Below are 12,075 nucleotides of genomic sequence, written 5' to 3'. Positions count from 1 at the left end.
GGTATGACAGAGAAAGAAATCCCAAAGCTGGTGAGTTCATCTTTCTACATAGACCACAGTGAAGCAAAGGTCCCTGAATTGGTCCTGGGTGCATTCTCTGAAAGATGCTGTATGGTGAAGCTTATGCTAATTCTTTGCCTTCTTCTAAGGGTCTTTGATGTCATAGCTCTAAAGGGTGCTTTCAGCAGCAGAGCAGAGTGAAAGCGAAGAGGGGACTTTAGCATGTCATTTGTCCAGCTCTGCCTGGATGTGTCAGGGAGCAGGGAGGGCCTCCAAGGTGAATGGGCTCTGTGCTCCTACCTCTCAGAGGGAAAGGAGATATGGGCAGGGCGTGCTGGGGGTGGGGGGCTGGGGTGAATGGTGAAATTGACCTCTTAAGACTGGCAGCACCCTGGCGACATGTTCCTGTTTCAGGCAGGGGACATTTTTCTGTTATTGCAGGATAAAATATACATAGTGAAGGGTATACATTACACAAGTCTGAACTGTGCTGCTCAATTGAATTTTTACATGTGGGTGCACTTGGGTCACTGTCATACACATCAAGATACAGAATATTTCCAGTGTCCCCAAAGGTTCCCTTGTACCCTCTTTCCAGTCAATTGTAGCTCCCTATCTTGGTAATCGCTGTTCTGGCTTCTATCACCATAGGTCACACTTGCCTATTTCAATTCAACATTTGAATCTCAATTCTGCAACAAATAGGTAGAATCATACCTTGTGTCCTATTTTGTGTGTGATTTCTCTCTCTCTCTCTCAACGTTTGTGAGAAGAATCCACATCATTCTACGCATCGGTATTACTTTCCTTTCGCTGCTGAGTAATACCCTCGTATGGATAGACCACCGATGGCTCATCACGCAGCATGTACGTGAGGAGGCCACGGGCACCCATTTTTCTATGTATCTAGGAGTGCAGCTCCTGGATCAGAGGGCAGGCGTATAATCAGCTTTAGTAGACATAATCTTAGAGTTTTCCAGAAAGATGAACTGTCAAGGGATTGTCTAGCAGTAGATTCCTCGGGATACCAGTACCCCTGGCTTTACCCTCCCAGTTTTTTTCACTGTCCATCTTGACAATTCTGTTGCCAGTTGTTTTCAAAATATTATATAGTAATGTCGTGTTAGTTGGGTAGTCCATCCAACTAAATTGTAAGGGCTCCAACATGGGGGACACATCTCCTTTCCCTTCTCCCCACCCCTTCTGCCTACACAGAGCAGGGGAAGGGCCACTCAGCAAGTCCAGTACGGTGGGACCCTGAAGAACTGAGACAAGCCGCCCACGAACCCACCCTCCACTGGATTTCTAGCCCTCTTGGGCTTGGGTTGATTGATTTCACTGGGTCTGGAGTTTCCACTCCGCCCCAGCCCCTGCCTCTGTCTGGACTTCCCTTGTGGGAAGCCGCACAGGAGTCCCAGAGTGCCAGGCCCCTGGGGAGGGCCCTCAGCGCCCTCATCCAGGGTGTTCTAAAGTGCACCCTTCCACGAGGAATTGTAGAGCAGAGGCCAGTTTTCGGTGGTGTTGTGAACCTCCAATGCGTGCTAAAAATTACTTGGTCCATCTGGCAGCGTTTGCCAAGAGTGTGCGTTTCTTCTGTTTCCGAATTCTCGCTGCGTCCTTTTCCGAATTGCACCTAAGAACTAAGACATAGCGGTGCTCCGGGCATTGCCCTCACCCCCAACTAAGGTTCAGCCTGGCACCGACACCAGTCCTGGCCTTCCAGAAGATTCTTCAGGACTCCCGCTTCCAGCGGGGTTCCCCGGACGTGCCCGGGTCCTGCAAACCCTCCGGGACTCAGTTTACCCAAATAGGCGCGGTCAGGCCAGCGTCCAGCCCAGCCTTCCTCCAGTCCGCAGTTCCCCCGGGCAGCATTACTTGCCCCCCCCCCCCCCCCCCCCCCCCCCCCCCCCGGTGCCTGACTCTCCCCAAGGAGGGCTTTGCAAACAACGAAACTCCGCCCTCGCCGGAGCGGTTCCGAATCGCCTTCCAGCGTCAGGCCCACACCCCTTTCAAAGTTAGCGAAAGTCGCTCTTTCTTGGAAACCCAAGCTCGCCCTCTCGCTGGCGCTGGAGGCTTTAGCAGCCCCAGCCCTGGCAGCCCGGGTCCCACCCGCCTGGCAGGGGCGGAGTGGCGGGAGGTGGGAGCGCCGGCCGCCCCGACACCTGTCGTGGGCGCGCTAGGTCGCTGCAGCCCCCAACAGCTGGCGGCGGCGGCAGGGACAGGAGCCCTCCAGGAGCGGAAGGAATTAAGCGCCCGCCCATCCCATCTGACTCGGCCTCTCCCCTCTCCTCCTCCCCCTCCTCTTCCTCCTCCTCCTCTCCGTCCTCCTCCCCTCCTCCCCTCCTCCCCTCCCTCCTCCTCCCCGTCCTCCTCCTCCTCCTTCGCCTTCCCCTTTGCTGCTGCCGCCACCTCCACCCGGTCCCTGTCGGCTTCCCGGCGGGACGCTGGTGCCTGCGGGCTTTGCACGGCGCTCGGGGCAGAGAACGGGGCTCGCGTCCGGGGGCTGCCCCGGGATGGCGGTGAAATAGGGGGACCTCGGAGAGGCGCCGCGACCCCAGGCTGCGCTCGGGGCCCGCCACTCCTCGCTGGCGACATGGGGGACCCGGTATACCGCGAGAAACCGCAGCTGCACTACGCGGTGAGTGTCCCGGCGCGCGCAGAGGCGACAGGGGGCGCCACTCGGCCGGCCTGGGAAGGGACAGAGCGGGGTTGATGGATCCCTGTCTCCCCGGAGGTCCTCTCTCGGGTTAGGGGCTGCAGGGTGTCGCGTCCGTCACCCCCAAGCGTCACCTGCATAGAGACTCGGCTGCACCTTAGAATGGGAGCCCCCACCCCGGAAGCCCGCGTTCCTTTGCCCCGCGCGGTGGGCACCGCGTTCGGGGCCAGAAGCCAGGCTGCAGCCTCGCTGGCCAGGGCTGAGAAATGGGGCTCCTGGGGCCGAGCCCACGTCCGCCCATTCAGCCTTCCAGCAGATATGCTGCAAGAGCGAGAATAGAACTGGACGGGAAGCAGGGCTGCTCCCTGATCGGAGCGTGTAGCGAGCCGAGCTGACTCTCCGGAGAAAATGCTGCGGGGCACTTTCGGGTGCAGCCCGTTTGCTTCTGGGGAAAAAAGGGTGTGCATTTCCCTCAGAGTCTGTAGCAGAACGGAGTTTGTAATCATTATCTGGTTAATACAGGAGGATGCGAGGGGGTCTGCCAGTGGCGCCTCTCCTCCCTGTTGAGTCAAATTCTCAACAAATACTTATTGGGGACCTACTGTGCGCTAGGCACTGCGCTGGGCACCGGGGGGCCTCAGGGCACAACAGACTAAAAGCTCGTGGGCTTTTCCCCCTTTAAAGAAGGAGTCCAGGTTTCCAGGTTAATGACCGACTGACCAAATCCAGATTCTAGATGGAGTTTATTTTTGAGAAAGAGAAAAGAGAGTGTTTCTGAGGAACGAGTACAACCGAAGAAGGTTCTGATTGCTGCCTGCTTGAAGCAGGCAGACAGCTGTGTTAGCTTACTCCGGTCTTCCGACATTTAGTTTCCAATTGTGACTTGTGATGTTTTGAGACGGGCCACTGGGACTGTTCTGCCATCTGCTACTTTACTGAGCTTTCCTTGACATGATTTCCACTGCTGAGATTGTACATGCTGCTTTCAAATTGGAGAGAGGCAGGCAAAAAGTTAAGACAAGAATCATCAGTATTTATAATTAGGCTGACAGATATCCATCTGGAATTCCTGTCCTCCAAAATGCACTCGTCACATTAAAAAACCCATATATATATATATATATATATATATATATATATATATATATATATTTAAAGAAAGGAGTGCAGGTGGACAGGAGGGACAGGTACAGAGGTTCTGGGTCCTCCATCAGCTAGGGGACTATTGGGCTGACCTTGAAGCTCTGCCCTTTAACTTTGCTGGGCTGGGGTGGGGCGGGGGAAGAGGGCCTGAATTAGAAAATTATTAAGGTCCCTACCAGGCAAACATTCTAGGAAGCTTATGATGGCTTTCTCTGTTTTTGCCAGTTACTTGCCTTGAAATGCCAAGGGAGACACTAGTAAGTTACTAACCCTCGTTCATTTTTTTGGAGACACTAGCAGCTCAGTGGTTTTCCTTTTAAAGTCATATTAAGGTTCATCCATTTTCGGCAGAGGTTCCTTTACACTGAAGGATCTGGAGTCTGCTCCTTATGCTGATGCCCTTTGATTTTCAGTCTGAGGTCCCTATGCCACTTACAAGGTAGAGGAGGAAAGGTGAGAACTGGTTCCTTAAAAAAAAAAATCTATTCAGGGCCACCTGGGTGGTTCAGTTGGTTAAGCATCCGACTCTTGATTTTGGCTCAGGTCATGATCCCGGGCTTTGTGGGTTCAAGCCCCATGTCGGGCTCTGTGCTGACATTGCAGAGCCTGCTTGGGATTCTCTGCCTCCCTCTCTCTCTGCCCCTCCCTCCCCCCTCTCAAAAATAAATAAACTTAAAAAAAAATCTATTCATTCTATGAATGATTATTGCCTCAATTATGCAAATGCATCCCACAACAATTTAAAAATTATTTTCATTCAGTTGTTTCATTCTGCTAAAAGCAGGAACTTAGAGGCAAGCTAATGCTAACATCTCGTGCGCTCTGAAGATTTGCTGATGAGACAGCCCTTTATTCTAGCGCAGATCCCCACATGCATATTTTCTGATTTAGGACTATAAAAAAGAAGATTCCAGAGGGAATTTGTTGGCTTTCAGGTTGGAAGAAGTCACCCAGCTCCTCTGAAGTTTTTCGTGCTTACTTCAGGGAGATGTACCAGTCACAAGTCAAAAGAATGTTCTTTATTAAGTGTGACCCATCGCTTTCCATATTAACATAACCCTCTATGGCTTAATATCTCTTCTAGCACTGTTCCTTTCGTCCGCTGCCCCCATACTGGTTTAGGTTAATTTCAAAAGCTTGTTTTGCCTTTTAGCACAAATATTCCACTTACTTTGCTCCACATGGTTCTGCCCCACTGGGTATTGTCCTGGGGCTTGGAGGCTTTTTTTTTTTTCTTCTTCTTTTTTGGTCTTTGTCTTCCTGAAAAAGAATTACCCTCTGTGTGTTCTCAGTACCTCTTGCCTACTCTGAGATATAATCCACACGGCAAGCATTTAATGTTCTCCCTTCAGTGCTTCTTCATCCGTCCGGGGTGAGACTGCCTGTAAGAAACCGGTGGTTCACATTCTATTCACTCACCAAACATTTGTAGAGTGCCTATTGTGTGCCAGCTATTTGGCCAGCCTTCCAAAGAGATGATTAAATAGTGAGAATGTTAAGAGTTGCCGTGGACTCTTCACTCCTCCTTTTCAACGGTTATAATGGTCACAAGGAGAGAAACACAAACACTTGAGTAGACAAGAGCATCCTACATTTATATAGTGTTACACTTTTCCAAAGCATAGCACGACTGTCCTCTCGTTTTACCATCGTGACAAAAATGTGTGTTAGCGGCTAACGTTCTCCTCCCAACCTTTCCTCCCACGGTTTTCCCACATTCAGTTTATGGCGACTCCGTCCTTCCAGCTGGGTGCCGTCCTTGATGCCTTTTGGCGACTTGATCAGATTTGCATTTTGAAGCGCCTGCTTTGAGCCCAGGATGGAGGGGAGTGCGAGGAGGAGCCAGAGTGGATCCTGGTATTTGGGCCAGAGAGAGATGAGAGAAGGGTGGCTTACATAGGATGGCAGCTGGACCGGAGGTGGAAAGCAGTTCGCATATTGGAGAGACACTTAGGACATCGGACCAGCCAGTCATGACAACAATCCCCTCGTTATTATTGTCTTTATACAAGTCGCAAAGTGTTGGGACACAGTCTGTGTCAAATCCAGCTGGTGGCTTAGACAGGTTCTCTATTTTGTGGCTGAAGAAATCCAAGCCTAGAGTGGTGGGGGTCAAGGTGGCACAGGGGTAGCTGGTGACAGAATGGAGGGCTCTGCACAAGTGCCCTGATACCGTAGAGCTCTTCTGACTCATGTAGACAGTTGAGATGGATGAGCCGAGTCATCCTTCCCCCTCCCCGTTCTGTCACCATAATAAACCGACAATCAAATATTGTACCTTCAGGGACTTTATGTGACCGTCCACACTGGGGAATTGCATGGCCAAATAACTCTTTCATTGGGCGGATAACAGATACAGACAAAAGCCAAGTTTTAAGGTATCTATTGAGTTCAATGTCATGTCTTTATGTCTTTCTCAGTGTTTCCCAGCCTCAGCAAAATGAACATTTTTGGACAGGATAATTTTTTGTGGTGGGGGCTGTCCTGTGCACTGTAGGATGTTTAGCAGCATCCTTGGCCCCTACCTATTAAATGCCAGTAGCATAGCACCCCCTCCCCAGTTGTGACAACCAAAAATGTCTCCAGATATTGCCAGATGTCCCCTGGGGGACAAAGTCGCTCCCACTTGAGACCCACTGGTGCGTGTGATTTTTGTGCGTGTTTTTAAGAAGAGGTGACAATTGGGGCGCCTGGGTGGCTCAGTTGGTTAAGCTTCCAACTTCGGCTCAGGTGGTGATCTTATGGTTCACAAGTTCGAGCCCCATGTGGAAGTATGTGCTGACAGCTCAGAGCCAGGAGCCTGCTTCAGATTCTGGGTCTCCCTCTCTCTCTGCCCCTCCTCCACTCATTCTCGTTCTCTCGCTCTCAAAAATAAAACAGTAAAAAATTTAAAAAAATAAAAGAAGAGGTGACAATTACTGTGTAGTAAGAAGATCTGAAAAGAAAAGACATGGTACATATGATGAATATTATATATACTGTTCAGCGAACATGCAGAACTTCGGAGAGAGGCCGATGCAGAGGCTCAGAGAGAGGCTCAACACAGCACAAGTGCTGGGGACGGAGTAATGGGTCACTCGCTCCTTTTCAGCGATCACGGCCTTAACGGTGTCCTCCTGCTTTTGGTGATCCCCCAGAGTTAGGTGGCTTGGCCTGGGTTAAAGATGACATTAGCCTACCTTCCCCAACAATCCTCATATGCTTTCTTCCATTAACCACAAACAAAATACTACAAACCTTGCCTGTCTGCCAAGATCATGCAGCACAGGTCGAATTTCATGCCAAGTCATACAATCAAGTATGGTGACTCCTTCAGTAGAATTACTGGGCCGAGCCTTAGTTTTCAAACAGATGATCAGAGGCACTTTGGAGAAGCCCACGAATACTTTTATCCGAAACAACCCCCTGGAGGCACACACTTACTTTCATCCCCCTTCTGTGAAAGGGGAACAGGAAGAGAGATTCATGATGCCTCCGGCTAACATAAATCTATGCATGGGGTGACACGTGTTCTGTTCACTGCAGAGTGACAGGAAGCAGGGGCGTTAGACTCTGACCCGGGACGATCCCTGTGGAGCCCAGCTGTCAAGGTGCAGCCATGTCCGTCCCGTGGACCGGTCTACTTCTGAACTCCACTGTGGCTGGCCTCACTTCCTGTTTGGTGCGGTCGCCCCACCGTCTCTGCTCTCGACCACAGCCTCAGCGTTCAATGCTGGCTGTTCCCTGGCTCTAGTTCACCCCCCCTTGAGGAAGCCACTGGAAGGGCTGACCTGCGTACCCTGGGAGGGGGCCTCTCTTTACCACAAATGGTTAAGGTCTTCACAGCAAAGTTTCCAAATGTGCTCTCTAGGAACATTTGGTTTCCAACGACTTTGAAGCCAGTGAGTTCACTTAATAATTCAGTGGCGCTGATTAGGGGACACTCTTTGGCGATTCTCAAGTCACCCCGAGCTGGGCACCGTTGCAGGGCTGAGCTGATACGAATCGGTTATCGCCCATCAGCGCCGCTGGTGTAGACATCTTAGGAAATTGCGCAGGAGGGCACTGGCCCGCCGCACGGCCCGGAATTCACTTCTGTAGCTGTCAGCTTGTCGTCTGTCTCCTCACAAAAGCAAACGTCTCGCACGTTACAAATAAATGGGAGATTATCGCATCCCCTTAATTAACAGCTCGTCTCGTTGTGGCTACCTTTTCCACCCCCACCGCCACCCCACAGCATGCTTTCTTTTCTGCTGCTCTCAGAGCTTTTCCTTCATGTGGTCCCTTTGGTCTGGAGCTCCCGTCATCTTAGGAAGCCACGTCTCCCACCCTTTAAGCCACTTCCTACTGCTCGTCTGCCAACCGTCGGAAAACAAATACTACTCTTTGCCTAGTCCCTTCTGGCTAGAAGGTTCTATTATTTGCTCTTCCCGTTCCCCACGTTGTGATGACCCTGGACCAAATGCACTTGAGTCTCACCTTGGTTGTGATGCTATCGTCTAGTCATATGCCGTCTTCAGTGGCTTTCCGATTTCTCTCCGGCTCCTCGCCTGCGGCGCTCTCGGCCTTTCCCGCCTCACTAAGTGGCTGCCCCCTCTGGGAGCTGCCCACGCCAGAACATCCCGGGGTCAGCCCCGCCAGGTCTGTTTCACAGCAGTCTCCAAATTCATCCTCTCCTTTCCATCTCTGCTGCTGTCATGTAAACCGAAGCACCGGTCGTCCATGCCAAGACAACATGGTAACCCTATAGTTAGATCATGGGACCAGTGAGATCTTTTAAAAAGCAAATGAAGTTGTGACATTTCAGTGAGCAAAGCTCACCAGTTGGTTTTCATTACGCTTAGCCTGATCTCTTCCTCCTTGACCTTGGCCTTCCGAGTCCTCCTCCACGACCCTCCCTCGCCTTACCCCTGCCCAGCCACATTAGTGTCCCTTCTGTTACTCACATGTGACCAGCTTGTTCCCACCTGAGGCGTCTCCCCGTGCTGTCCCTTCTGCCTGAGACGTTCTTTGTGTGGCAGGCTTTTATTGTGCCCTCCGAATTGCACAAGAAAATGTCACCTTCCCTGACGGCTCTTTCCAAAGTGCTTCTGACCCCACTCAATCACCCCTGGTTCTGTCACACTAGCCGCCGCCTTTGTGTTCACTCCCTGTTTCAGGGCAGGGATGCAGTCATTCTTTTCCCACGATGGCCCCACTGCCTCCGGTGGGCCCGGCACAGGGTAGGCACCCAATAACTATCCGGGAGTGGATGACGCCCTTAGTAATCTCGGGCCTTATTTTGTAAACATTTCCTGGCTTTTCTCCTCGTCAGACTTTAGCGGACTTCTTGATTTATTCGGGTCTAACAGCCTTGTCTAAATACCCCTATTCTGATTTCACTGAAAGACCAGTTTATTAAATCTGTTAGTTGGTCCCAGGTCTAAAATTAGGAATCATAATCTCTGAACTAGGATGTGAGTGATTCTCAGAAAGCCTCCGTGCATGGACATTGGATCTGTAACCGTATGTGAGTGAGGAGCTAAGGCCCACCTCTGTCCAGTAAGCACTCACTGAGGATGTGATAGGGACAGGCCTGCTCCGGGGAAAATGCAAAAGGAAGGAGGAGGGAGATGGCTCCCTCTAGCTGAGAGAGAGAGAGAGAGAGAGAGAGAGAGAGAGGCAAAGGAGGGAGAGAGAGAATCCCGAGCAGGCTCCGTGCTGTCAGCGCAGAGCCCAGTGCGGGGCTCGAACTCACAAACCATGGGATCATGACTTGAGCTAAAACCAAGAGTTGGGCACTTAACTGACTGAGCCACCCAGGCGCCCCCCCCCCCCGCCTCTCACCCCAGCTTTTCATTCTCAGTCCCATCCAGGTTGGAAGTCTACCCGAGCAGCCCAGCTGGCAGGTAGTTGGTGATCTGTCCAGCTTGCCGTTGACAGGGACTGCAGAGCCCTTTCTTAAGTCCTGGCCACGTCACTGAACGTTAATTAGCACAGCCCGTTTCAGACTGTAAGCTCCAAAATGATGGGAGTAAAATTCTTGTAAAATTTTGGACAAAAATCCACAGTGTTTACAGATGAATGCAGTGAATTTAATATCCTTTAATGTAGCTTCTTAGATTTTCTGGTTCTAACCTTATTTTCCAAAGATCAACCTTTCTGATTTCTTTTATTTTGAAATACATCCTGAATACTTAAAAACTTGAAAGATGAAGATCAAATAAAACAACAAGGACTCCCGGCAATCATTACATGGTACCGCTTTCTCGGTCTTTATAGTCACGGCTTCGATGCAAATAAGGGCTACTTCTCGGTTTGGATGAGTTCTGCACAAAGTATAAGACTAATCTGTTCATTCAAATATGACCAGCGTTACTGAAGGCTCTTTCCTTTAAAGACATTATGGCCCTTGGAATTGAAAACCTCTCAGGATTTTCTCCCCTCCTCTCTGGTTATTTGACACATCCTTCGAACTCTTCCAACTTAACTATTTTGTAGAGTATGATTTGAGCGTGTGGAGTGTCGGCTAAATTAGATTTCTGAAATGAAGTTTTCAGAAGAATTTGGAGTTGTGGCTTTGGGGAAGGGTTGCCATGGGAACAGCAGAAGACGTTCAGATGAATAAACTTTAAAAATATTTTTGAATGACCCCTTTCTGCAGCTGACTGAAATATCTGGGAAAGAAACGTATAAGTCAGTCCAAGTAAAATAAAGAGGCTAAAAGTTTCTCGCCGGCATGTGGGGCACCTCTGCTCTGCATCCGCGGAGCTCCCCCATGCCAGGTGGGTGCCGCCCCGCCCGGGGCAGGGCTTCCTCTGGGTTCCTCACTTGGCCGTGTCGCTGCCGTTGTAATTAGATCCACAGGGTAATAATGGTTTAGCCAGAAAACGGAACGTCGAGTTTGCTGGAAGGATTGGAAAATATTATTTTTGTTAAGTATTTATTTATGCGTATGACCTTCAACAGTCCCATTCTGATGTCACTTTGATGGCCTGAGCAACACGTAAAGCATAGCCTTAACATCGATCGCAAAAGATGAGGCATTCTCCCGCCTTAGCTGCTGACCGACAGCAGGTAGAAGGTGGAACACTCAGAAAGCCTTAACTTCGGGAACGAACCATCCCTGACGCGCCGGTAAGTGTCAGGGAGCCCAGGAGGGGTGGTGCAGCCTGAAGCATTAGCAACGTGGGGAGGCTGTTACCACACGGGCACAGGGAGGGGCCGGTGTTACCAGAACGCGGTGACTTCCAACCTCAGGCAAAGCGACCCTGGAAATGTACCCCGAGAGGACTGCAGTGAGGGCAGAATGTGGTCCCCTGAGATGAGGCTCCCAGGACTCGGGCCAGCCCGGGGAAGGGCGGAAGTTTTTGTTTTGTTTTGGCAGAAGCGGGGGAAAGTTTGCAAACACGAAACACATCCTATGCGTGTTCGGTTTTCTTTAGGGCTTACTTACGTTATGAACGACCCTAAATCCCGGAGGATGTGGAAGACGTTCAGGTTGCTTAGAATGTCTCTTTTCTCTCCCCTGTGGGTTCTTTCAACGAGCACGGTTAAGCTAGTAATGTGTTATGCCGGCTCCATCCGTATGTGATGTGCACGTCTTTGAAAAATATTCATATTTCCAGCCTATTCAATAGTGACTTTTCACTTATTATACCATGATATGTTTTACACATGTATTGTAATGAATTGCACATTGAGGAGCCCCATGCTTCATTCAAACATGCTTTGGTCTAAATTTATTACTATAAATTTTAACTCTAATGGGGTTTTCCCTCCTCTCTGCCCTGTAGAATAGTCTCATGTAATTGATTTCCCAAACAATGAAAAAGGAAGAATCCTTAACCTTCTGCCTCTACACAAAATAACTTCCGTGAAAAGTTATTCTCACTTACGTCTCCGTTGGTGAAGGAGTGGTTGCAAGTGAGGACCGCAGTGTAAACACCCTGTTAACTCCGAGGAACGTGGCAGAGAGAAAACTCCCGTTTCAACCTGGGCTGCAGAAAGTGCCTCTCATTCCTGAGTTAGTTCCCTCTCGAGGCCTCCTCCCACCCACTTTCATAATGTCCATCTTGCTTGTAATTGCTTCTTTAAACACCGTATTCGCTACAGAACTGAAAAATCCAAAGGGGCAGAGGCCAGAGCCGGGGGCGTAGCTGGACTCCGTGTCCGTGGCCGCGTGTGGCCTGTACCTGACGCTTCGTGTGTGCTTGAATGCCAGCAAAATTAATTAATAGCTTAGAGCTCTTAGAAATAATTAGGCAGACTGACAGTAAAAATACCAGCCGATATTTATTGAGTGCTTTCCACGAGCC

The 12,075-nt window shown here is 50.2% G+C and overlaps 1 protein-coding gene and 1 long non-coding RNA gene across 5 annotated transcripts in view; one reads left to right on the top strand and one right to left on the bottom strand.

The window, feature by feature from the left end:
- Positions 1–12,075, top strand: part of ARHGAP6 (Rho GTPase activating protein 6) — a 449,413-nt gene that overhangs the window by 214,870 nt on the left and 222,468 nt on the right. The window contains exons 1-3 of one of the 4 annotated variants that reach the window (XM_042973701.1): positions 2,376–2,638; positions 10,727–10,894; positions 11,554–11,783. The exons of 1 other annotated variant lie outside the window; for it this stretch is intronic. Coding sequence is in view for 1 of the 3 variants with exons in the window: in XM_042973700.1 (XP_042829634.1) it covers positions 2,594–2,638 (45 nt within the window). In the remaining 2 variants the exon portion in view is untranslated. Of the gene's footprint in view, positions 1–2,375; positions 2,639–10,726; positions 10,895–11,553; positions 11,784–12,075 lie in introns of those variants that run through there. 2 more of the 4 variants (XM_042973702.1, XM_042973700.1) reach the window with 2 other exon arrangements.
- LOC122235238 lies at positions 3,381–6,190 on the bottom strand. The gene is made up of 2 exons (XR_006213347.1): positions 4,971–6,190; positions 3,381–3,635 (listed from the first exon to the last, which is right to left on the bottom strand). It is a non-coding gene; the product is annotated as an uncharacterized LOC122235238 (long non-coding RNA).

Source organism: Panthera tigris, chromosome X (assembly GCF_018350195.1).
Source record: "Panthera tigris isolate Pti1 chromosome X, P.tigris_Pti1_mat1.1, whole genome shotgun sequence".
NCBI lineage: Eukaryota > Metazoa > Chordata > Mammalia > Carnivora > Felidae > Panthera > Panthera tigris.
The sequence above is the reverse complement of the archived record's forward strand: the minus strand, read 5'-3'. Positions and strand labels throughout refer to the sequence as shown.